This window comes from Triturus cristatus, chromosome 8, assembly GCF_964204655.1.
Source record: "Triturus cristatus chromosome 8, aTriCri1.1, whole genome shotgun sequence".
Lineage (NCBI taxonomy): Eukaryota > Metazoa > Chordata > Amphibia > Caudata > Salamandridae > Triturus > Triturus cristatus.
This window is the reverse complement of record NC_140591.1, coordinates 72,184,044-72,208,423: the sequence shown is the minus strand read 5'-3', so window position 1 is coordinate 72,208,423 and position 24,380 is coordinate 72,184,044. Positions and strand designations below refer to the sequence as shown.

Sequence of the window (24,380 nt, the reverse complement as noted above, 5' to 3'; positions counted from 1 at the left end):
TGTTACTGAGGGGTCTGCAGGCTTGGCTTTGATTGCTGAAGGGTACTCCATGGCCTGGCCATCTCCGCTGTGAAGGGCGACATCCTTCGACACAGTTTTGCATATCGGCCTTAGACCTACGGTTTAGCATTATGCCACATATACCCTGGATCCTAATGACTTTATTCCAATCTGTTCTTTGGACCCTTTCCCTCTGATATGATTCACTGCAGATCTGTCATGATTATTTCTATCATTAAGTGGGGACATCTATTGACAACTTCTATGACCTAACTAACTGTTCTGTTATAATTGGGAGCTAGGGATGGAAATTGTGTATGCGTTGGTTGTCATATAACAATGTACCTGTTTACCATGTGTTTAGTGCTTTCCTTTAAACTGACATATATACGACAAAAATCCAATCTGTTTCTTTAAATTTGCCTGCACTGCTAGAAGTGATAGCTAAGACATTACGAAACTAAGTGCTGGAAGCGAAGGATTGCAAAAGGACGCCTCTACTTTGAAAATTCATTCCAGCTGGCACACCCTACTGGTGTTGCATCACACTGAGGCTTTGTGCGATGGAAAGGGTGAGGCCAGAAAACACAGAGTGCGTGAGAGCTTGGCTGTAAAATCTAGAGATTGTCGGGTGTGGATTGGCGACTTTAAAGGTCTACCCCAACAAGTCCACCCTAGGGGCGGGACGGACCAGCCCATGACCCAGAGTTGATCTGGCACCTTGCACTCGATTCCATTCACCCATTGGCGGATCCCCTCTGCAGAGATTTGGAGGGCGCGTGATCTACCCAAAGGCGTTGGGAGGCGTTCCCATCTCCAACCATGAGCTCATACTCCACGCCTTGACAAGTTCATCCAGAGGTGCCTCACATGTTCTCCTTCATGGTGAGCTTGCTCTAGCGTATGTTGTAATTTAAGGTGGCACGGATCCTGTGCCCGCCTCCTTCTCCTCCCCTCTCCAGCAGGAGGGTGCAGATATTATAAAAGCTGGAGCCATCTACACTCCTGCACCTGTTGGACTCTGAGTTCCTCCTCACTCTCTGCTCTGCATCCCAGGACACCGCCTACCCACGAGAAGATCAGTCATGACGACCCCTGGAGGGTTCACTAATCCGCAACCGGCCACCCCGGAAGTCCAAAGGTACTGTGACGAGGTAAGATGCCAGGAGTTGCACCAACGTGATCTTTCTTAAAACAACATTTATAAACCAATTTTATTGATTTTTCAGAGTTACACATGAACTGTGCTGTGCAAGCTCTGCAGAAGTAGACATCCTGAGGGCTGGGATTTTCATTCATTTCAGTGAATCTTTGGCAAATCCTTCTGCAGCCAGGAAAAAAGATCCTTAGAACAGTTAAATTGGGATTAGAAATTCATAATCCATGTTCTGTAAAGTTACACTTGTGGACAAATGAGCAATTGTCCGTTTGCTATTTTTATTTCTTCTCCAATAAAGAATCGAGAAAACACCAGCAGCATGAGAATATTGGATGCCCCTTCACAAATGATGGCATGGCTCCTATTTTCACAAAGGGGGTTTGAGCTCGCTTACTGTGCAGAGGAGTTTTATTTTTCATTCAGTGATATCGGTGTGTGTGTGTTCATGCATGTATGTAAAATCTGCAGAAAATTCGGGAAAAGCAGCAATTGAAATCCATACCTTGCATGTGCACATTTGTGGCTGGTTAGTGAAAGCTTGCACAGATTGGTCAAACAGTTCTCAAGTTATAAGTGAAGTTCCAAAATGTGTCATTTATTTCATTAAAGATGGGGTTTCCCATAGCCATTTTTTTTATTGCAGAATGAAAGATCTACACATTTGTAAACAGCGCAGGGGGCTTTCCATGATACCATGCTACATTTTCCCAATTTGTTTGACGAGATTTCTGTTTTACATGCAGATTTCAGATAGTTTGGAAATTTCATGCAGATTTTATTGATATTGAAAAATGTCTACATATTTTCAAAATGTTTTAAATGTCCTGCTGATTTTCCATCCCAATCTCCATTTCCCTATGAATGAATGTGTCAAGTGCTGATGTGCTCCTCGGCGTACCAAGTAGTTAATTTGTGCCGGTGCTTGCCGGTACGCCCTACTGGCCTTTTGTTTCTAGCAACCGGGACTCATTCTACTGAAATGTTACTGGGACCATGGACGGCTGCCAAGAAGAAACATACCGATGCTTGTTTAAGCCATTTTTGAAGCTGTGGCGTTTCCTAGGGGAGTGATGGTGTAAGGCCTTGAGGCCGATCATTTCTGCTCTAGTGGTTCAGGCGAAGAAAGGTCAGAGGTGATGGGAGCAGGTGTGGCGCCACATGTCAGGAAGAAGGGAGGGTGTTGGAAGGGAGAGTCGTGAGTGCAGGGGCACGATACAGAGGGTGCATTGGAAGGTGGTAGACTTTGACACAGATCGCAAGAGAAGGAGGGTGAAGGTGGTAATGGGCAGATCAGGTGTCCGGGGTAGGGCGGGGAGTGAACGAAGTAGTAGCTGTGAGGTGGCACAGACCCGGTTGTAAAAGAAGAGTTAAAAATTGGACTGGTCGAGGCAATTTCACTGATATCTTGTTTTTTTTATTCAACGCTTAAGAGCGCCTTTCACCTTTTTCTAGGCGCTGTTACAAGTAAAGAGACACAGAAAGTGATAGAGAGAAGTTGAGCGCTTAAGAGGTACGGTCAGAATGATCATGGAGTGTGCAAGTGCAGCGTGGGGAGAAAGGGAAGGCGCAATAGGGGAGGGGTCGTGGAAAAGGTGTGGTGGAGAGAGATCAGGGCAGGATGCATTTAATGTTATTTTGGAGGTTTAAAGGGGCATATCAACAAGCGCTTTATCTCTGCGTTTTTGGCTTTAAAAGCCAAAAAAGCAGAGATAAAACTAGCACCCTATCAACAACAGGGTGCTAACATGCAAATTCGCATGTTAGCACCCTTTTACTCTACACTTCCCCTTGCATCTCTAATGAGATGCAAAGGGGGCGTTCCAGAGTAAAATAATAGGAGAAATGTCGCTAAGCGACATTTCTCCTATTATCAAGAATATCGCTAACCCTGTTAGAGACAAAAAAAGCAGCGCTAACCGCGGTTAACGCTGCTTTTTTACGTCTGGTATTTTTCTGACTTAGCCATGATATCCTATGGAAGGAGGATATCATGGCTAAATTTGTCTGTCCCTATCAACAAGCTAACGTGAGATTATCGCTGGGTTTCCAGCGATAATCTCACATAAGCCACTTAGCGTGAGGATTTTTATCGCTATTGAGATAAGCGTTGCTAATAGCACGCTATCTCAGCGATAAAAATCCACGCTAGCCGGCGATAATTATCCTAGCGCTAAGTGCACTGAGCGATAATTATCGCCGGTTGTTGTTGATATGCCCCTAAGAGTGCTCACGCCACTCTGATTGTGTGTCATTTAACTTCCAAGAACATAGAGGCTTGCCTACGCACACCAAGTCCATTGATTTCTTAACCTAGCATGTACTCGATGGCCAAGGAGGTGCCCTGCCCGACCGTTCAGTGCCAAACGATTTGGACTTCAAGTATCTCTGACAGCAACTACTGCCAAGAGCTATGAGATCACAGAAACACTTGGACATGGCTGAATGCAAACCTAATGCATGCAGGTGGTGAGCCGGGGGGGTCCAGATTGTGTCAATACAGGAGGTTCCTGACATACATCTCCTCATCTGCATCACAAAAAGAATTAAAACAGCAGTTTATAACAGGTTAGTGCCTATAATAATGTCTCCTGGACCACTGAAAGCCTCTAAAAGCCACTATGGTCCACTGATCCAGTGACCCAGTCACCACACTGAGATCCAGGATCTGACTGGGCCAGAGGGTTCAGGGGATGCATTGTTCATGGTGCTTATTTCACACCAGCTTGTTATTGGTCTGTGCTACTGTCTTGTGCAGCTTGGCAGCTTCTAAATGTCTGCTCCAATACTGTGTATAATGTTATGTTATAGGCATGCTCCTCTTTGGTCTCTGTAGCAGTAAAGAAGGATTGCACTTACAATATGACACAGTCAGGCTAGAAGAAGGGAAGAGGGTCTCCAAGCCAAGTCTGCACCCCCCTCTGCCTTACTGCTGATATAACATAAGGATAATATTTATATGTCTGGAGGAAATAGAGGGAGTGAAAGGGAGTAGGTGCAAGGCAGTGGGAGCCCTACTCTCTACCCGCCACTCATTTCTACCCACCTTCACGCCTGCACGATTCAACAGTCACAGATGAAGAAGCCAGAAGGTGACATGTCTGTCAATGCGGAGTCAAATCCACCGACTGAATTTCCACCACCACAGGGATAGTATTGTGGAATGAGTTATGTCGGTGGATTCTAATCCTCATTTAGGGTTTTATTCTGCAACCTGAGGATTTTCAGTTCCCTCCAAACTCTTAATGAACCCCAAAGTCCTACTTATTCAATGTACCAGTTTGATCATTCCAAGAGGTAAGAAATACTCAAAACAATCAACGTACACGTCAAAAGGAGGCCTCTCGTGTACGGTAATCCAAACAGTATTTATAATATTTATCGCTTTGCCAATTACCGCTCCAACAGGCACATGCATCAATGTTGGTTTTTGCGATTTCTTAATTGAGATTTCTATGGAATCGCAATTAAGGAGTCGCAAAAGCCTATGCATGTAGAAATCGCTTTAAAAATAGCGATTTCTAAACATTCCTTAATTGCGACTTGCAATGAATACCTCCCCAGAATGGGAAGACATTCTCAATTCGCGATTCTCAATTAGAGAATCGGAAATTGAGAATGCAATTTCAAGGGTACCAGGGTGTCAAAAGGACACCCTGTTGCACCCCTGAAATCTGCATATGAGTACATCTTGCACCCAAGGACATGTGTGTGTGTAAAATGGGACTTTCAAAGTGTTTGCAAATTACCATGAAGTTCAACTTCATGGTAATTTGCGCCCCCTATTAGCGAAATCGCTAATTTTTTTACTTTAATGCATTGCGTTTAAGGAATCTCAATTTGCGATTCCTTAAATGCAATCGCAATTTAAATAATCACAATTTAGAGATTCCTTAAATTGCGATTTTTGCATTTGGGATGATGCATCCCAAATGCAAAAATACCGGTCGCAAACGGGCAGATTCTGAGAATCTGCCTGTTTGCGACCGTTTTTTCTTTTGATGCATGTGCCAGTAAGTATCAAAATGCTATCAACACATTTCTATTCCAGATGTTTAGGACTTGTTAGAACTAAACTATTGAAAGAAGTGTAGCTTTTCTTTCCATTGTTATATTTTTGATTATTTTATTTCTATTTTTACTTCTTAACACAAGTGCACATTAGTCAAAGGGATGTTTGCACTCCGAACCACCTTTTTGCTTTTGATTTCTATTGAATGAACCTTTCTTAGATGGCTAAAAATATTGGCCCTTTTTATCATGTTTTTGACATTTTGATTAGAACATTGGTTGTTTCTGTGGATTTCTTCCCTCTCAGAATTAGTAAAGTACCACATTATATAAATGCTGAGGATCATTTTAGAGTTTGGTAACAGATATCTTGTATGTTGTATTACCTGTGCTATAGCTATAAAAAGGGCCACTGGAACTATGCGGCAAGGGAGGACTAAATTATGTGGCAGGGTTGCCAACGTTTTATTGCGCTAAAAAGCTGATTATGCAGCTCAATGCAGCACATTTTGTGTCCGTGTTACTTGATTATTTCTTCATTTTACACATATTAACACTGCCTGGCCAAGTTTTCACCTCGTTTACCACCCAAATACAGCAATAAGCAACAGAAAGCGGACCCATCACCCTTTGCGAAGGGCCTTCCACGTTTCAGCAACACGTCATTTTGTAACTTTTGATCTGCTTAAACTGGAAATATTTTTTATTTTTTTAATCTGCAGATTATGCAGCAGATGATGGATTATGCAACAATAGCTGAAAATCCACATGTGGCACAGCTGCATAATGCCAGTGGTCTGTGTGTAATTCACTTGTAATACTGCAGACGGGATATCCTCCATGTTTGTGACACAGCACCCTCTCCGTCTAGGACTTTAGGGTATCACGCCCCCAGGTCCCTCGTGGATTAGAGGGTGATGCTCTCTGCTCACCTGATTGTGAGTAGGGTTAATTCTTGCTGCCTAAGGCAGCTGTGTTTACCGGCTGTGGTAAAGCTTCCTATTGCAAATTGTTTAGGATGGAATGAGGCATAACATGGGAAAACAGTATTTACAATATCAAATTCTGCACACTGTGCTTCTTTTACAAGTATTATCCCCAGATAAATCTTGTCAGGTTTTTGCCAGTGAAATCTATTAGGGGGAAATTACTGGGGTGTGGTAATCTTCACATGAGGTAAATACTCCACCTGGAGGTAATGATCACACAGTTCAGCATACCGACTCATACTCAGGGCGTGAAGCCCCTAAACTGGTGTTTCTGTCCATGAGCGACTTGCACTACAAATGAATCAATGATTGGCCTCTTCACTGCTTCCCATGGACCAACTTTCTGTAATCATGAGTGATTTGTGACTTTCTGGAAATATTGAGATGGAATCATTTGTTGGCATATTGAGATGAGACCTGGATTTCTTTTTTCTTTTTCCTCCCAAAGGTAAAGCTTGCAGTACAAAAGGAGACAGGGGCAAACTACAGTGTATTTAAAGCCGTCAGCTTCATCAGTCAAGTTGTGGCAGGAACAAATTATTTTGTGAAGGTAAAATCTGAGAAAAGAACTTCACCGACAAAGCCATTGGATGGTGAAATTGTTTTGATTTGACCGTACCCTGGGGTGCAGCATACAGGAGCATCAAACATAAATTCCCAGAGGGTGAGATCCACCCCAGATTTCAGGATAACCACTATGTGAAGATTTCCATTTCGATTTGCCGTGTGAAAATTTATCCCATGTGGATTGCCTGAAACTCTGGCATGGATCACGCGGTCCAAGATTAGACCCCCTGTCTGATGCATCAGCCATGGATGTGTGTCTCTTATTCTGCTTAAAATGTAACTGTGTCCATAATGAACTCTGTTGAGTAGCCGTGTGCTTTATAAATGCCCGTTCCTTCATTCATTCATTCATTCAAGAGACACTCAACAGTTTAAATTTCTGTTCTATGTCGTTCAACTAAAAGTACATGTCAACTTGTTGTACCTTGATAAGTCAAATCAGAAATGTTACTCAATGTTGAGATATTTTATGATTTATTTCCAAAATTTTTCTAGAAATTGTACATTGAAATGAGCATATACAAGTAAAAGAAATGTAACCACCAATCCGCAAAGCTCTTACCATTCCACGAGCCCAGTCAAATTGGTGGTGGGATTTCATCTCTAAACCGGTGTATGCTGTCTGGGCCACATGTATTTATTGTACTTCACTTCTTAGACATTGAAGAAGCTTTTGCTGTTTTGAAAGGATCAGATACAAAGCTCCTGTAAGACACAGTATCTTATCTCAACCATTGGTAATATTGAATGAATGGAGAAAAATGTGTACAGCTGTCCTGCAAGGTCTCCCCAGCGCTATGTATGTAGGGCACAATCTAAAGTTGGTATTTAAGTGGTTTTAAGCAGCCGGGTTTTCAAGGGTCTTTAAAAAAAAAAGCTCAGAAGGAAGGGCTCAAAGAGACTATGGTAGCTTATTCCACAGAATCTTAGACATTTTAAGAGAGAGCAAATTAAAGAAATTGAGTGATCTGTTTGGGTGATAGTGACTGTATCTATCCATCAGATATTTAAGGAATTGCTTATGGAAAGTTCTCTGTCCCAGCATCAGGCATTTGATGTGCCCAGGCATATCAATAAATACTTGAGCATAGTGTCAGGATCCTCAGAGCCAAAGATCAAGTAAAATATGCCTGGACGTCGTCTCATAGTCTTTTTTTTTTTTAAACTCTTTTTTTATTGAAGTTTTACAGTTAAACAGCAAGCATAAAAAATCATCACAGCTCCAATCAGATGAATAAATTGCAAGTCGCTTTCCCCACCCATCATATTCAAATCACCACCACCCTTCACATTTCTTCGTCGCTCACATCTGTGATATTTCCTACCCCCCGGGATCTAGTTCCCGGGATGGAGGGGGAGCCACAAATATTGTCCCTGTAGGCGTTCCATTTTCCCCATACCCGGTCCCACTTTTGGAGGCACCCCCTGCTTTTATAGACTCCTTTTTCTGATGTCATGCACCAGTCCAGGTCCCGTTCCCACTCCACCAGGATTGGAGTCTCTAACACACCCCATATCCAGGCGATGTTTCGTTTTGCAATTATAAATGCATAATTTGGGGGATACTTGTAGGGTTATACCACTGATATTTCTCATGCTTGCAATTATTGTGTCCCAGTACACCCTGACAGCTGGGCATTCCCAGAGTGTATGATAAAAGGTGCCAACCCCCCACACATTTTTCTGCACTCTGCCTCTACTCTCCTTCCCATCTTAACCAGAGAAGTACTTGAAATGTATGATCTATGAAGTATTTTTATTTATATTAGCCTCAGCCGCGATAATATGACTACTTCACGCGGGGAGGCTAGCGCGTCGCACCAGTCCTCCTCCTCTAGATTCCCCAAATCCGCCTGCCAGCGCTCACGAAGGGGCTTCAGTGAGTCAGGTGAGTTATTAATTACCTTCTGGTAGGTAAGTGAAATCGCCCTATGCTCCACACACTGTCAGTAGTCTATCCTCGAGTGGCAAGGCCTCCGGCATTTCCTCATCAGCTCGAAGCACTGCCATCAGAGCATGCTGTATTTGAAATTATCTGAAAGCTTCCCCATCCGACAATTCATATTCTTTCTGTAGGTTGGCAAATGATAATATTTCCCCCCCTATCCAAAGGTCCCCCACTTTTTATATTCCGATCGTATACCATTTATCGAATCCCTGATAGTGGCCTAGTTTGATTAATTGCTCTGCCTGCCACAAGCGCGTATTTAGTGACACTTTGTTATTCCAGCCCAGTTTCTTTGTGACCATTTGGGCTGTTGGGCCGGTAAACTGCTGCCTGTTCGGATTCGTATACAGGGCTTCCCTGTATCCCCTAGTACCCATCACCCACTTATCCATGCAGCAGGCCGGTTCCTCCTGTGTGTAATGTATCCACCTATTAATAATCAACAGTTGTGCTGCCTAGTAATATGCTTGGATATTAGTCAAAGCAATCCCATCGTACCATCCCCTAACCAGCTTGTGGGTTGCAATGCCGGGTGGCTTCCCGTCCCAGAGTAGGGTTCTGACTTCCCCTCCTTTCGATTAGAAATTTGCCTCGGGGACCCTGGATGGCGTGTTTTGCAAGGTATTCAAGAAACGAGGCAGCGCCATCATTTTAAACAGTGCCGGGTGCCCCAGTAGGGACAGCAGCAGCGATCTCCAGTGTTGCACGTCTCCTTGCAGCCGGTTTAGTGTACCCTAGAGATTATGTTCATAGGAGAATTCAGGGCTAGTTGTGGTGAATTTCCCTAAGTACCGGAATCCCTCCGTCGCTATTGTTTCTTCACATTCAGCTGGCAGGACTGGGGCTGGACCATGGAGGAGAGAGATTACCGATTTGGCCCAGTTGATGGTATATCCTGAATATTTACCAAAACTGGAACAGATCTGGAGAACCCTATTAATGGAGGACCTTAGGCGACGCTACATATAACAAAATGTCATCTGCGTAGAGCGAAATTTTATCTTCCCACCCGGCTGTCTTTCCATTGTAACCCCTGGATCAAAGGTTCCCCTCGGATCCCACTCGCCAAGGGTTCGAGGATCAGTGCCAATATAATTGGTGACAATGGGCAACCCTGTTGTGTCCCTCAGTTTGAGGCGAACGTTTTTGATGTATGTCCGTTCACCACTACTTGTGCGAGTGGCTCTGCATATAACAGTTGGATCCACTCGATAAACGTTTTCCCCAAACCCATGCACTCCAGGACAGCGAACATATATGGCCATTCAACGGTGTTGAAGGCCATGCGAGCGTCTAATAATATATTTGTCATGTCCTCCTGAATAGTATCTTTCCTTCCGAGCACCCCTTCAGTCGCAGTAGGTTGAGAGCTGTATTGTGACCCGGCATAAATCCGGACTGGTACTGGTGTACTAATTTGGTCACGATCAGAAGTAGTCACGTCGCTAATAGTTTAGCCAGAACTTAAATCTCTACATTAAGCAGAGATATAGGGTGATAGGAGGTATGGTCTTCTGCCGCTTTTCCTTTCTTAAGGATTACTACTATGGAGGCCACTCGTTGATCTCTTGGCAATGCACCCACGTGTTTGCTCTTGAGATACATATTGAGCAGGTGAGGTGCCACCTTGGTAGCAGTCAATTTGAGGAGCTCTATTGGGCGGCCATTCGGCACCATTGCCTTTCCTGATTGTATACTGTGTATGGCTGACGTTATTTTCTCTATCGTGAGATCTGCCTCGAGTGATTGTTGATCCTCCGATTATAGAGTCTGGACCAGCATGTCCGCTAATAATTCCCTAGACTCCTCTATCGTGGCCGAGGCCATAGGTGAGTAGAGTTGTTTGAAGTAGTCTGCAAAAGCCTCTGTTATGGCCTGCGGGTCTCTCAGCAATACCCCATCCTCTCCACGTATCGTCATTATCCAGCGATCCGCTCGCTCCCGTCTGTTCAGCCAAGCAAGTAGTTTACCTGCACGGTCTCCATTTTCACACATTCTATGTTGGTTCACCCGGTGTTTTTCCCTAGCTGCCTCTGTTGTCAAATCCCTATATTCCTGACGCTTCAGCTCCAGTATGTGACCGGCTGCCTCGTCTTGCGTATGTATAGCTGCCTGTTCCCTGGCTAAAATGTCTTGCTCCAATTCCTTAAGTTTTTTGCCCTTCTCTTTCTTATGTCCCACCGAGAGAGAGAGAGCCTGTTCCTTCAGTAACGTCGTGTGAGCTTTCCAGATAATTTAGAGCGATTGGACTGACCCCACATTCTCGCTGAAATAGTCATTGGTGGATTTCATGAGGTTAGTTTTTATGTGCAGTATTTTGAGGAACCAAGGGTTGATCAAGAGTTTTCTATGAGTTGAAGTGATTCCCAATGCATATCTAGCCCATAGAGGGGAGTGATCCGAAATACCCCTAGCCAGATGTCTAACTTCTGTGAAATGGAGCTTCTTGTCTGCCAGCGTCAAAATATGATGAATGCAGGACCGACTGTTGTGTGACCCCGATTAGAATGCATATTGTCATATTTAGGGGTGGGCCTCACGCCATACATCCACCAGACCCAGGGCAGCCAAGAAATCAGCCATAGTGGTTTTAGTGCGTGGGGTGTTCCTAGGCGGGAATCTATCTATTTGGTCGCGCAGTGTCATATTTAAGTGTCCTCTGATTAGTAATTCCCTCTCAGGAAGGTCCAGTATCATCTTGCTCACGTCTGGTAGGGCCACACTCTGTAGCACCGAGGGTACGTAGACTGACATAATATTAACACATCCACCCTTCCACATGCCAGATAATACCGCAAAGCGGCCGTGTGCATCTGTATGAGAGTGTGCCACTATAAAGGGAAAGCTTTTTCGCATGAGTATCGCTGTCACCCTAGACCCTGTGGTAAAGCCTGAGTGTGCAATTAATTTACAACCACCTATCAAGTGCCTTACAAGTGTTCCCTACAAGGTGAGTTTCCTGCAACAAGACGATATCCGGTGCCTGCCGTTTAATGTACTAGGGCACTATCCCCCTCTTGAGTTTGTCTCCTAGCCCATTGATGTTCGAGGAGAGCAGTTTGAATTATGTCTCTGCTCCCCCCTCCTCCTAGTGGTTGCGTCTATCCCTGGTGGATTTTCTATCTCAGGTAGTGGGACTAGCTTGTGGGGAGCATCCACCTTGTTTAGCTATGTTGTAAATTCACTGATTGTCATGGTCTATAAACTGTGATATTTTCGACGTTAAGAAGTGTGATTTGGTCTGTACAAGAACGTGAGCTGCCTGCTGATTTCCTTGAAGAGTGTAACATGAACTAAATCTAAACTCTGTAACCTGATAACACCCCCGTCCCTGCCTCCCTGCATGCCATTCTTGAACTGCCCGCCACTGCGACATTGCAGAGTGCCCGTCACCCTCCCTTCTGTGTTTGGGGGGAGATGTGAACCTGTTTGTCCCACTCTCCCATCCCCTTTCACATGATACATTCAATTTGCAGGGGTGTAGTCGTTCCATATACTTGGCCATTTTTGCTGTGGAGGCACCTCGCCAGAAAACCACCCCTCCATTCGCTATCTTTCAACCCTGACTGATACAAGGTTCAGTCCATTGTTCCACTCGATTATTCTCTACTACTACAGGAAGTTCCAGTTTACTCTGTGTTATTAACTTTAGTTAGCTGCTTGGCTGTCAGTGTAATGGGGTTGTGAACTATGGGGCATATTATCAAGCACATCGTTAAAATTATTGCCGCTTTAGCGGCAGAAAACTGCCGCTAAAGCGGCGATGATGGGCTTGATAATATGCCGCAGAGAATTCCAATACAAGCCCATGTTGACACCAGAACATGGGCTTCTATTGGAATTCTCAAAGGCATATTATCAAGTCCATTATCGCCGCTTTAGCAGCAGTTTTCTACTGCTAAAGCGGCGATAATTTTAACGCCGTTTCTTGATAATATGCCCCTATGTGCCTAATGGCGGGTCTTTATTGATGGGATTCCTCTTTTCCAGCCCGGGGTTGATCCATTTCTGAGATTTCACCATCTGCCGCCTGTGCCTGTCAGGATGGTCCGGATCCCCATCTCTTCCATCCTTCCAGCCATTCCCAGACTGCTTTTGGCTCTGTGAAAGACCCCGTTTTACCCTCCACCTCAACCCTCAGTTTCGCAGGGAACAGCATCTCATATTTCAATGCTTTCTCTCTGAGGGCTTTTTTGACTTCGAGGAAACTTCATCGCTGCTTCTGTACTTTCATGGTAAAGTCAGGGAAGAAAGTTGTGATATTGTTTTCATGCTTGAGCAGTGGTGCACTGCGAGCAGTCTGTAGGGTAACATCCGTATCCCTAAAATGAAACATGTGTGCCAATACTGGCCTGTGAGGCTGTCCCGGCTTAGGTCCACCACCTGGTAGTCGGTGTGTCATTTTGATGGAAAAGTAGTTGGAGAGATTTCTGGGCTGCAAGTGTTTTGTGATTAGCTCCTTCACAAAGAGATCTGCAGCGGGCCCCTCTGCTCTCTCCGGCACCCCCAAAATTCGGACATTGTCCTGTCTGGACCTGTCCTCATAGTTGTCCAATTGATCTGCCAGAACTTTACTGGTGGCCTGCAGTTCATGAACTTGTTTCTCCAAAGTCTTTGCATTCATGATGAGACCATTAGTTACCTCTTTAACCCTGGTGTCCATTTTTCTCAGGTCGACGCAAATCAGGGAGATTTCTGTTGATACCGTATCTATTTGTGACTCCAGAGAAGTGCGCATGGTGGTGATAGCCACTAGTATATCCTGCAGGGTGGGGGTGCCCTGCTCCGCTGGTGTCTACTGCGTATCCTGTGCTGGGTCACATTGGGTGCTTGCCCTTTTCTGGTTCTTTTGTCAGGAGAACTTGTCCAATATTGGCTGATGTGAGCCACGTCTTCCCTTACCACTCGACATGGCCCTGGTGCCTCTGTAGGGTTGGAGCAATGTCATTATCTTTGGCGTGGAGCCTTGTGGTAATCACTGCTGCCTGCCCAGGGACATACCCCCACTCGGCCTATAGGTTTTCCCCTTCCAGACTCTCACTAACACTGTATTTGTCCCCAGCACGTTAATCTCTCAGGACAACAGTTACTGCGGTTGGGCGCCAGCTCTGTGTCTCTGTGCTTTCATTTTGTTTTAATGCCCAGGTAGTTGGAGATGGTATCCAGAAGTGTGCAGTGCCTGGCTCTCACCCGACATGGTTAGCAGCTGCATTCACGTTGCTCCACCAGAGTCTCCCATCGTGGCCTGCCCCACCTCCACTGTCAGCCACTAGTTCTATGTTTCCTTGAAGGCCCGCCGATCCTCGCCCTGTGTTGGTCTTCTTGGGTCTCTACTCCACTCTGTCCTCTCTCCTCCACCCTGTCCTCTCTCTTCCACCCTCACCGGCGAGCAGAATCACTGGCAGACTGGAGCCAACCAAGAGCGGCACTCCGCTCCATTGCACGCTCCGACAAAGAGGTCTTCACCACTCGCCCACTGGACTGCTAGGAAGAGAGAGCCCGCCTCGGCCGCCGCTCGCCGCATACACCCGATCTCAGGTTGGGGACGAAGCCTCTCCTCCGGCCGGAGGCAAACGTGACAGCACAGGCTGCAAGCCTCAGCGGGCCCCACTCGACCCCGCAGGCGATTCTTTCCTGGCGGCCTCGCTCTCTCACCAATACAGCTTCCCCCGGGGGTGTCTACTTGCCATCAGGCCCACGGATAGATGCCGGTTTAGCGGGGGATCGGAAGACAGGAGCCAGAGCCGCGTTAGTGTGCGGCCATATTTTCCAGCAGTTGACCATGCCCCTTCCACCGTCTCATAGTCTTGGTCACAGCTATCATGTGCCGATGCTAATCAAGATGGGCTGTTGAAGAGGTTCATCCTCACTCTGCCTTACATTGCATTGGTTTATCCTCAAATGCATGTCCAGTCCTCAAATGTATGTCTAGATTCCCTTTTCCACAACTACATCTTCAGATTATCCTTCCGCACTTTCCCTTAATGTTGACTACTTGTAAAATCTGTCATTAGAAACACCATAGAAGTCTCAAAATGCATTGTTGGGATACCTTTGTGACGCGCTCGAGTGACGTTTTACAGAAGTATGGTTTTTAAGATTAGAAACCGTGTTTGAAATGACCCGGTCTGTTAGCTTTATTAAATAAAAAGAGATATCTGGGTGGAGTGATGTAGTTGGAAATGTAAGCCCCTCACCCACAATATGTGCAATGCTTCATCATATGGCTTTCCCACTCCTTGGCTGCTGTCAGTCATGGTGGGCTACAACCACCAGGTGGTGGGATCTCACTATCCCAATGGAAGTAGTTTACTTCCAGTGTCAGAAAATAAACATGAAACAGTGTAAGATATACCTAATTCCGAAGAAGTTTTATTATAGGTTATGTTGGTTCGGTTAAAAACGATTTCCACAGGCTATTATTAGTAAATCCGTATTTGTAAAGCGCAAACTACTCACCCTTATGGGTCTCAAGGCGCTGGGGGCCGTCGTAGAAATTAAGTGAGCTGTTTCCCAGAGTCACATGGTGCTGAGCTGAGCTGCCGCCGGAGCCGGCAATGGATACTGGCTGTTATTGTCCCACCATCTGATTGGCTCGACATATTTTAGCCGTTTTGCCTGAAAAAACTTTTGTAAGGACCTTTGGTGGTGTCTGGTCATACATCTTGGTCAATATGGATATATAAAACCATTAGGTTATTTGTGTGCTTGTCTCTACTGCACGATATTCTGCAGAAACTGGTTTTGATTCTTGGCAAGGCTCAGTGGGGTAGAGGCGACCAGTCCAATCTCAGACCCCCTTGTACATGCCTCAAACCGTGTAAAATATTAGTTATAGTGAGGGGTGGGAATGCTTTTCAACTGTGTTCAATGGCTGGGTTATAGGTCCTGAGAGTAAAATCTGCCTGTGCCCTTGTCCACTCCCTATTGTTTAATTCCTAGCAGTTCACATGACAACAGAAAGTCTTTGATATTGTAACGAGAAGACCAGGCAGCATATGTACGAAAAACATGTCAGCGCGCAGAGCTGCGCCATATTTGGCAGTGCCGCGCTCTCCCATTTTTAAAATGCAGGGATGCGCTATATTCACAAGAATACGGTGCACCCCTGTGTTTCCTCTTGCACAAAAAAAGCTGCCTAGCGCCTTTTGCGCCAGGGCTGGCACACTGCAGCCATGTTGCAAGGGTGATTGTTTATGTGCATATAAACGATCAATGATGGCGAGTTCCTCTTCTACAGCACACATGGAAAGAGCAAAAAAAAGAGGCGAAATTAATAATTTCTCCATGTATCGCCATTCTAATGCCTGGTATTCCATGGTGTTAGTTTTTGGCGCTGCCTTAGCCTTGTAAATCTGGGGCAGAATCAAAAAGCAATGGGTGTTGTGGTGGAACGCCCACAACACCCATTGCACACCCCTTTGCCACCGAGGTCAGAGGTGGAAAGGCCTATATTTACAAGGTCGCGTTAAGCCATGCTAAGTGGCTTAGCTCCACCTTGTAAATATGGAAAATGGCGCTATACCACCGGAGCGTCAAAAAAAGTGACACTCCAGTGGCGATAGGGGCTTGTACATATGCCCCCAGATGTCTTCAAAGTTCACAGATAGACACTAAGTAACCCTTTTACCATTTCTCTTAATCTTGCAGATGCATTGTGGTGGAGATGAATACATCCATATTAAGGTGTTTGTACCCCTACCTGTGCACAACCAGCCACCCAAACTAGAAGGCTGCCAGCAGCATAAGTCCAAGGATGACCCCCTTGTGCCCTTCTGAACCACTGCCTCCGCTCTGCCCGCCTGACATGAGATGATTCTCGACACACAGAGATGCGCACATCTCTGGATCTGAAGACAAAGGGATATGTTTGTTGATCTAATGCTTGCACCTTGAACAGGAAATAAAGAAATGCACCTACAAAGACTCTGAACTCGTGTGTTTGTTATGTGTGAAGTTTCCGGTTATTTTGATTTAGCTCTACGTTTGGAAATTTCCAATATCCCTTTTGATGACATTTCTTTGGTAAATATTTTCATGTAAAGGATGTACAGGCAGATGTATTCATGGTTATTATTCCAAGAGACACCACTGCATGGCAACAGATAGCCATTAACCAAACTTTCCACAGGTTGCTAACATCTGACATCTCCTTAGTCTAATTCAACCTGCCGTAAGATGGGAGGGGGAAATATGAGGGGAGTGGGACACTGGAGCATAGAAGAGTGAGGTAATGTGGGTTCAGGTATCAAGAAAGACCAGTTAACTGGAATAGAGTGCACCTAAAACAGCAGTGTTACCATGAACAATCTACATTCAGCAGTCGACAAGTCTCCTTCCTGCTTGTCAGTGTATCAACAGATCCAGGAGGTGGCGATTAGGTCTTCGCCAACCCCATAAATGACCAAGCTAAGCGATGCAGAAAACATAGGCAAATACCCCAGTGAGGATTCCTATAGGCCTTCAATGGCTTGTACATTACTTCATTATGGTCAACAATTTCAACCCACAAAAATGTTGCATCCACCACATTGCCTCCCACTTCATCATCACCATGAGCAGGTCAGTAAAGCTCTTTATAGAAGGCGGAAAAGACTTTTGAGATGTCCATTCAATGTATGCAGATTTTTCCCTGCCCATCATGGATGCTTCTGTGGCTACCAGTGCTTCCTTCTCTCTAACTTGCAAGTCACAAATGCAACCAGCTTCCTTGTTAATCCCTTCACTCGGATGTACATAGTTGAAAGTGAAATTCTCATTTTCTAAACCGCAAGTATTAGAAGTGAGGTGTCTCACTGTAGCTGTTGCTAATTCTTTAATTGGTTTCTCCATATGGGAATGTTCATCTTTACGGTCTTCCATGCTAGAGCTGAGTCTTGCATCAACAGACCCATAAAATTTGACTCTCAAATTTGGCCCATAAAATATGAGCTGAGGACACTGAGTTCTCCTTCTTGCCTCAATTTGTCCTGAGGTGTGATCTTTGTTGAGCAGGGTTTCTTGTTTACAATCATTCCTCTTTCACACTTCAATGGTGGTGGCACAAGGCTAACATCCAGACCTAGAGGAATCATGAGGTGATCCAAGATGTAACCTTTGAGAATCTTCCAAAAATAAACATCAAGAATATGGGGATTTATAGTCAGAAATTATTTGATCTGTGAACAAGCTCCATGAGCACTTGAGAAACCTGCATTTCTTCTCTTTCGCGTGAGTCCAACATCATATATTAACTAAGTTGTGATCTACCATGACATTGCGTAGAAAAACCCTACCTAAAACTCTACCTGTAATCAAGATAACAGGAATAGGAAGTTCGATTTAGGTGCAGTATCATCCCAAGGTTAGTTCAGTATCCAGCATCTTCACTTTAGTAAATACATATCTTCCATCAGGATTGGTCCATGCCTTGAATGTTGTATGCAGCAATGCTTTCCTAATGAGGATTGTCACACCTCATGTATGTCTTTGTGATGCTAGATGTTGTCGTGTGGGTTTTTGTGGACTTTTGGGTGCGGCTTCTACCAATCACAGAACCTATTCAATCCCTTGGGGGTTTGTCAGACTTTAGTTTAGACAAATGTGTTTTCTGCAAAAGTGCAATGTTAGTTACTTTAATGTTTATACAGTTGAATATTTTCTTCTTTTTGACAAATTGTGAAACATCATGCATGCACTGGCGTTTACGGGATATTCACCCTCCGCAGCAAATTTTGTTAGGTTTGAGGTTTGACCTGCTGAAATGTATCCAGAGGGAAGAACTTCAGCACACCCTGTAATTACCGTGTGCCATAAACTCTGCACCATTTTTTATAAAAAGTGATAATTTTCAAACATGAATTTATAAACTTTCCTTCTCATCCCTCACACCCTGACAACAATGCTAATAGTGAACCAAGAGGGAAGCCAGTTGTTATGTGCACTCTTTGGGTGGCTGGGGTTTATAATATACATGAACAACATTATGGTTTACTAAATCAAAGACTGAAGATTTTGTACAGCACACACCCTGAAGTAATGTATTTTGAGGTCCTCATATGTGATAATGAAAAAGGAGGGAAAGTGAAATAAAGCAATTGCCTTGGCTCACACAATTTAGTTAAGTGGATAAGCTGTGATTAATCCCTCGTTTTTGGTTTCAAATTGTGCAATTCAGGCACTAGATGTATATGCTTTGCCTCCCCTGTTCACCTTATTGCCAAATCCCCCCAACTTCCGGCCTCCACCCTGCTGGCATCAATGCGGCCCCCTGTCATATGACAGACCAAACTTTGTGGCTTATGGGAAAATATTTGCGAGTACCCATGTCCTTAATCATTTATTTAAGGCTGGACTGCCTATCCCAGGTTGCCTGCCCTGCCTCGCTCTGAAAAAGGAGTCAGAAGCCAGGAAGTAAATCAACTTTCTGCAATGTGACCCACCATGCATGGCTACCATTCGTAAGCCCTTCGGTGCCACGGGAGTCTTTGGTGATATCCACTGTAGGCCAGTGATGCTGCCGCGTCATGGTTTCGAGCGTTGCAGGCTGTATCCATGCATGAGTAGGACGTTATTCACAGGTATAGATTCCACCCTTTCCTATTCATCACATGGTTGAGGGAGTTGAGATTCGCAATTAAGGAATACCTCCCCATTCATTCCTAGCGGCCTATAGGAATGAATGGGTAGACATTCTCAATTTGCGATTCCCAATTTGAGAATCGCAAATTGAGAATGCAATTTCAACTGTGCCAGGGTGTCACAAGGACACCCTGTTGCACCCCTGAAATGAGCATGGGTGCACATGTGGCGCACATACATGCCCTAAGGGCTTGTGTGTGCGCCACATGCCACTTTGAAAAATGCAAAAATTTGCATTTTCGAAAGAAATCGCAAACTACCACCAACCTGTAGTTGGTGGTAATTTGCGATTCCTTATGCCATATTCGCACAACTTGGGTGCTTCATACATTACATTTAAGGAATAGCAATTTGCGATTCCTTAAATGCATTCACAAAATAAGGAATCGCAAATTGTGTGATTCCTTAATTTGCGAGACAGGTGTGCTTTCATGCATAGCACTAGTCCAAATTGCGATTGCAAATGCTGAAATTCTGCGAATTTCAGCGTTTGCGATCGCAATTCGCCTTGATACATATGGCCCTTAGTTCCTGTTCTATTTCATGTGCTTTACTTAATCCCGCATTTGTGAAGAGTGTTGGCTCTTTTCATCATGTTGTGTTTCTGTTTTTTTCATGCATCTCTTTACTCTTGTACAGTGCATGCTCTGAATTGAGCTGCGCCAGGTGTTTATGACAGGCTCCAATTGAGGCTGAGTGCAGTGAGAGTTTCTCTCAGTGCCTGTCAGAGGGTTGTTTTCTCTTCAGAGTACCCAGAGGAGTGGGCACACATTCCAGCTGCAATTAAAAGCCTCTGTGAATGTGTGTGAAGGAGGTACACTGTTGGCAATATATTGGCAAGGTGACAATTAAAAAAAAGAAAGTGCTTTTGAGAAAGCGCAGGGTATGTTTGGGGCGGTAAAGTGAAGGAAATGTGAGGAAGTGCATTCAAGAGAGAGCAAAGAGAGTGTTGAAGAGGAAAGAGATGAGGTGTAAGATAAGCAGATGGACAAGATGCAGAGAGAACAAGCATTTGCAATGCAATCGGTCTCGCCTTTGGGACCTTATAAGTATTTAGCCATGCAGCAAATTATACTGGGCAGTGCAACATCTACTGTTTTTTAACATGGAATTCTTCCCAAAGTTGGGGGTTGCCTAAAGCAACATATTTAAGGGGAGAATGAAGAATAGAAGGAGGTATTGTTTTTTTTCACCTGTTCAAAATGTTGACTGTCACCGTGGTGGAATTTATCAGATAGGGCAAGATGAGAGTGTGCGTGAGAGAGCTTTAGCAAGAGTGTGTGTCTGTGAGGGCGAAACTGTGTGAGAGAAGGGATGGGTGTCTGAGAGAAATGTGTGTGCGAGTAGTAAATTGGGTGCATGCTTTTGAGAGAAAACGTGTGCATGAGAATATGTTTGATAGCGAAGTTAAGATGCATTATATTTATGTCCCTTGAAAAGCCCAGTTTGACCTGAAGGTTTCTGAAATGTGGTAGCCCGTTTTTCAGATATTCCACACTGAAGGTTAGCAGCCTCCACTATAAATCTAGGAGACCCTAAATAAATGCTCTATGAATTTTCAGATATAAAGTTGTCAAGTTATTGGAAGAGATCGATTGCAGCGGCACAGGAGGGGGCCGAGGACTCCATTTTAAAGAAACTGAATTCTTTGAAGAACAAGGTCAAGAAATCAGGTGAATGGGGCAGCTCGAGGCTGCAATTTACAGACGCTGAGGCCGGAAGTCCAGATTTCATTAAATAAAGGTGGCTGTGAGGTAAATGGACCGTCCGGAGAGCGCGGCTGAATGCAGCACACAGATGCGTACAGGACACTAAGGGTACAGGGCAGGCCGAACACTTCCCCCCCTTACAGGATGTGCACATTCATAACAGAACTGTGACACCCCCGCCCCAATATGCCTCCAAAGCCCTGAAGCCAGTGCGTTTAATAACTGCTAGCCCATATGAAATGAAGACATAAGGCTCATCATGTGTGTATATGAAAAACGCACTAAACACGCACATTTTTATAATGTTATTCCGGACCTAGGCCCTACACGGTTCGCCCTACAATCATAAGCAGAAAACATTTCTGACACCGACACATCATCGAGCTGCTTGCGTGCTGTAATGTGTGCAGCGAAAACACAGCTCGTTGACTCTCCCCAACAGCAGAATGCTGCGCTACGCATAAGCCTAATGTACACAACACATACTAAAACAATCATTGTCTGGCATTGTCCGCAGTGCCTCGAGGGCGGAGCTAAACTCCCATGCTTTGCAACCTCTAACCTCATTCCCTGTATCCCCAGGCTGCGCATTCCCCGCATCACGCACACACAGCCGGAGGCTCCGTGCAGCAACTGTAAATAAGGGCCTGAGAACAGGACAAAAGCATTACAGTCTCGACGAGGACATAAAGGAAGTGAGAGATTTATGAATAACTAACGCACACAGGGGTCAGTGGCGCAAAGCCAGTGAAAGCAAAGGGGGCATATTAAAAAGATCACACAATGATTCTCAGCAATATAGAACATAGTAAATGTTAAGGCAAGTTTAAACTCTACTAAAACACAAGACTAAGGGGCATATCAGCAACAACCGGCGATAATTATCGCTAAGCGCACTTAGCGCTGGGATAATTATCGCCGGCTAGCGTAGATTTTTATCGCTGAGATAGCGTGCTATTAGCAACGCTTATCTCAAAAGCGATAAAAATCCTCACGCTAACTGTCTAACGTGAGATTATCGCTGGAAACCCAGCGATAATCTCACGAAATGTGGCGTTAGCTTGCTGATAGGGACTCACAAACTTAGCCATGATATCCATCCTCCATAGGATATCATGACTAAGTCTGTTATGAAGCAGGCGTAAGGAAAGTAGCGATAACAGGGGTTATCGCTACTTTTCTTGCCGCTATGCTTCATAGCGTGGGTCTTGATGATAGGAGAAATGTCGCTTAGCGACATTTCTCCTGTCATGTCAGGTCAGGAACGCCCACTTTGCAACTCATTAGAGATGCAAAGCTGGGCGTTAAGAATTTGTGCATTAATGCAAGGTTTCACTCGTTACCGTGACCTTGCTAATTAGGCGATAAACTTATTGCCGCTTTTCAGCCAAAAACGGCAGCAAAAGCGGTGATAATGTTCTATCGCCGCCTTGTAAATATGCCCCTAAATACTTAAATATGAGTTGGAGGTATGATAGGTCTGGTCTGTTAGAGGGGAAGAAACAAAATACATACACTTAACTAATTCAGCATGGTCCACCAACATTCACTGTAAATGAATGTTACCAGCGGTGGTACTACTCGCATGCAGTCTCCGCGGCAGAGCCCACCCAGGGCGTATACAGCCGCACAGAGCAAAGAGGATGCCCCGGAGCTCACGTAAGCAGCGCCCGCAGACATAGCTGCCAAGGTTTCAGATGGCTACGAGTGACATTTTCATAATTTCCATGCAATTATGAGTGACATTTCAAGTACTATGAGTGATACTTTCTTGAGCAAAATCAAGCAATGAAGACGATGGAAACATACCAAGATCAGGAATAACACCCATTTGAGCAACAACAGCTGCAGCAGTAGCAGTCATAAAGTCAGTGCCTGTCTCTCGTCACAGCTGCTGACTAAATAGGGAGATGCTCCCTGTTGCAGAACTGGTGGAACTGTGATGAGGCGGGAAAACATTGGACCTGGGCTGCACAGCTTAGTGGGACATCTCTATGTTACTGGACGAGCCAGCAGAAACAGATGCTGCCTCCCTCGTAATTAATGATGCTGCTTAGAGCATCCCTCCAGGCCTCTCTGTCTCACGAAGGACCCGCACCAATTCCAAACAGGCTCTAAGTAAGACAAGTAACTCTTCTCGTTGGTGCCTGCGTAGTGTTGCCAGGTGGGACGGCAGAAAAGCAAACTAAAACAGGTTGCCAGCCTTTGATCTCCTTCCCCTGCCAGCAATCAATCAGGAGAGAATCAGGACTCCACATCTGCATGGTTCATGTTCTTTGCAGCAGGCACAATAACCCTCTGCGCTACTTTTATAATAAGTTAAAACTGCAACCAGACAAAACTGTGCTCTCTCCAGCAGGAACATTAATCAACAACTTTTCTTTATACTTGTGTTGAAAACTCTGCATCGCGTACTTTTAACGCCCAGGCAATTTATAAACACAACGCCCGGGTGAGCGCCAGGTGGCGGTGCAATGCTCTAAAGCCGACCCTGTAGAAATTAATTCTGTTTTTCCATTTAATCAAGGCAATTTTAGCTATACTAGGTCCGACCATAACGGAATAATTCATTTACCGCAATGCACAAAATACCTGATTTTGAGTGTCACTCAAAACGTCACACAGTAAATCTCACCCCACAAACATAAAAAATGTGACCCATATTACCCAAATTGAAAACACTGTGGCTGTGCAGTGACAGTGCACCTTATTCTGCAAATTGACCCTGCCACATAACAATGTGTGTAATTCTAAAGTTGTATTATTCGTCCAGTAAACTAAGTTGGCATGATTTGTGAGACAAGGATAACTGTTTAGGAATTGACTACAGAGCTGTAGTCATTTTTTGTCTTAAACCTGCATCCAATATGCTGCTTTATGTGGCCGCGAATATATCACTCCAGACATTTTCACATTTACGTGCTGCTGCATGTCACTGGTGTGAAGGAGGACGGGGGAGCTGATTGGTCTTTGCTATCTGTGTAGGACGAGGGGGTGGGGGGGAACGAGACTGCAAAACTTCGTTTCTTGCCCTCAGCTTCTTGCTTCCAAGAGCCAGCGCCGAGCCGCCGATCCCCGCCCTGGCCATGAAGTCAACCCCGGCACCTAGCAGTGCAGGGCGGAGGTGGAGGGTGAGACTAGAGACTCAGAGAGCGCGCAGGCGCCTTCTTCTTGGTCCATCGGCTGCGCTGCCGCCTCTGGTGCAGGAAACCAGGGTTCGAGCCTCGAGGTCGCGTCCACATACTGTGATTCTGGGCAAATCACTTCATCTCCCCATGCCTGAATGTGTAATGTAAATACGGTGCTATGTAAAGCTTTTAATACCTTCGGGTCGAGTTCGCGCTATATAAATATGCAAAAAAAAAATGTATGAATGAAAG

The 24,380-nt window shown here is 44.9% G+C and overlaps 1 protein-coding gene across 1 annotated transcript; it reads left to right on the top strand.

Moving 5' to 3' along the window:
- The first annotated feature begins 540 nt into the window (after positions 1-540).
- LOC146801359 (cystatin-A1-like) lies at positions 541-16,597 on the top strand. The gene is made up of 3 exons (XM_085621018.1): positions 541-1,154; positions 6,605-6,706; positions 16,322-16,597. Exons 1-3 carry the CDS (start codon positions 1,086-1,088, stop codon positions 16,448-16,450), a joined length of 300 nt encoding a protein of 99 aa, XP_085477144.1. The 5' UTR covers positions 541-1,085; the 3' UTR covers positions 16,451-16,597.
- The last annotated feature ends 7,783 nt before the right edge of the window (positions 16,598-24,380 follow it).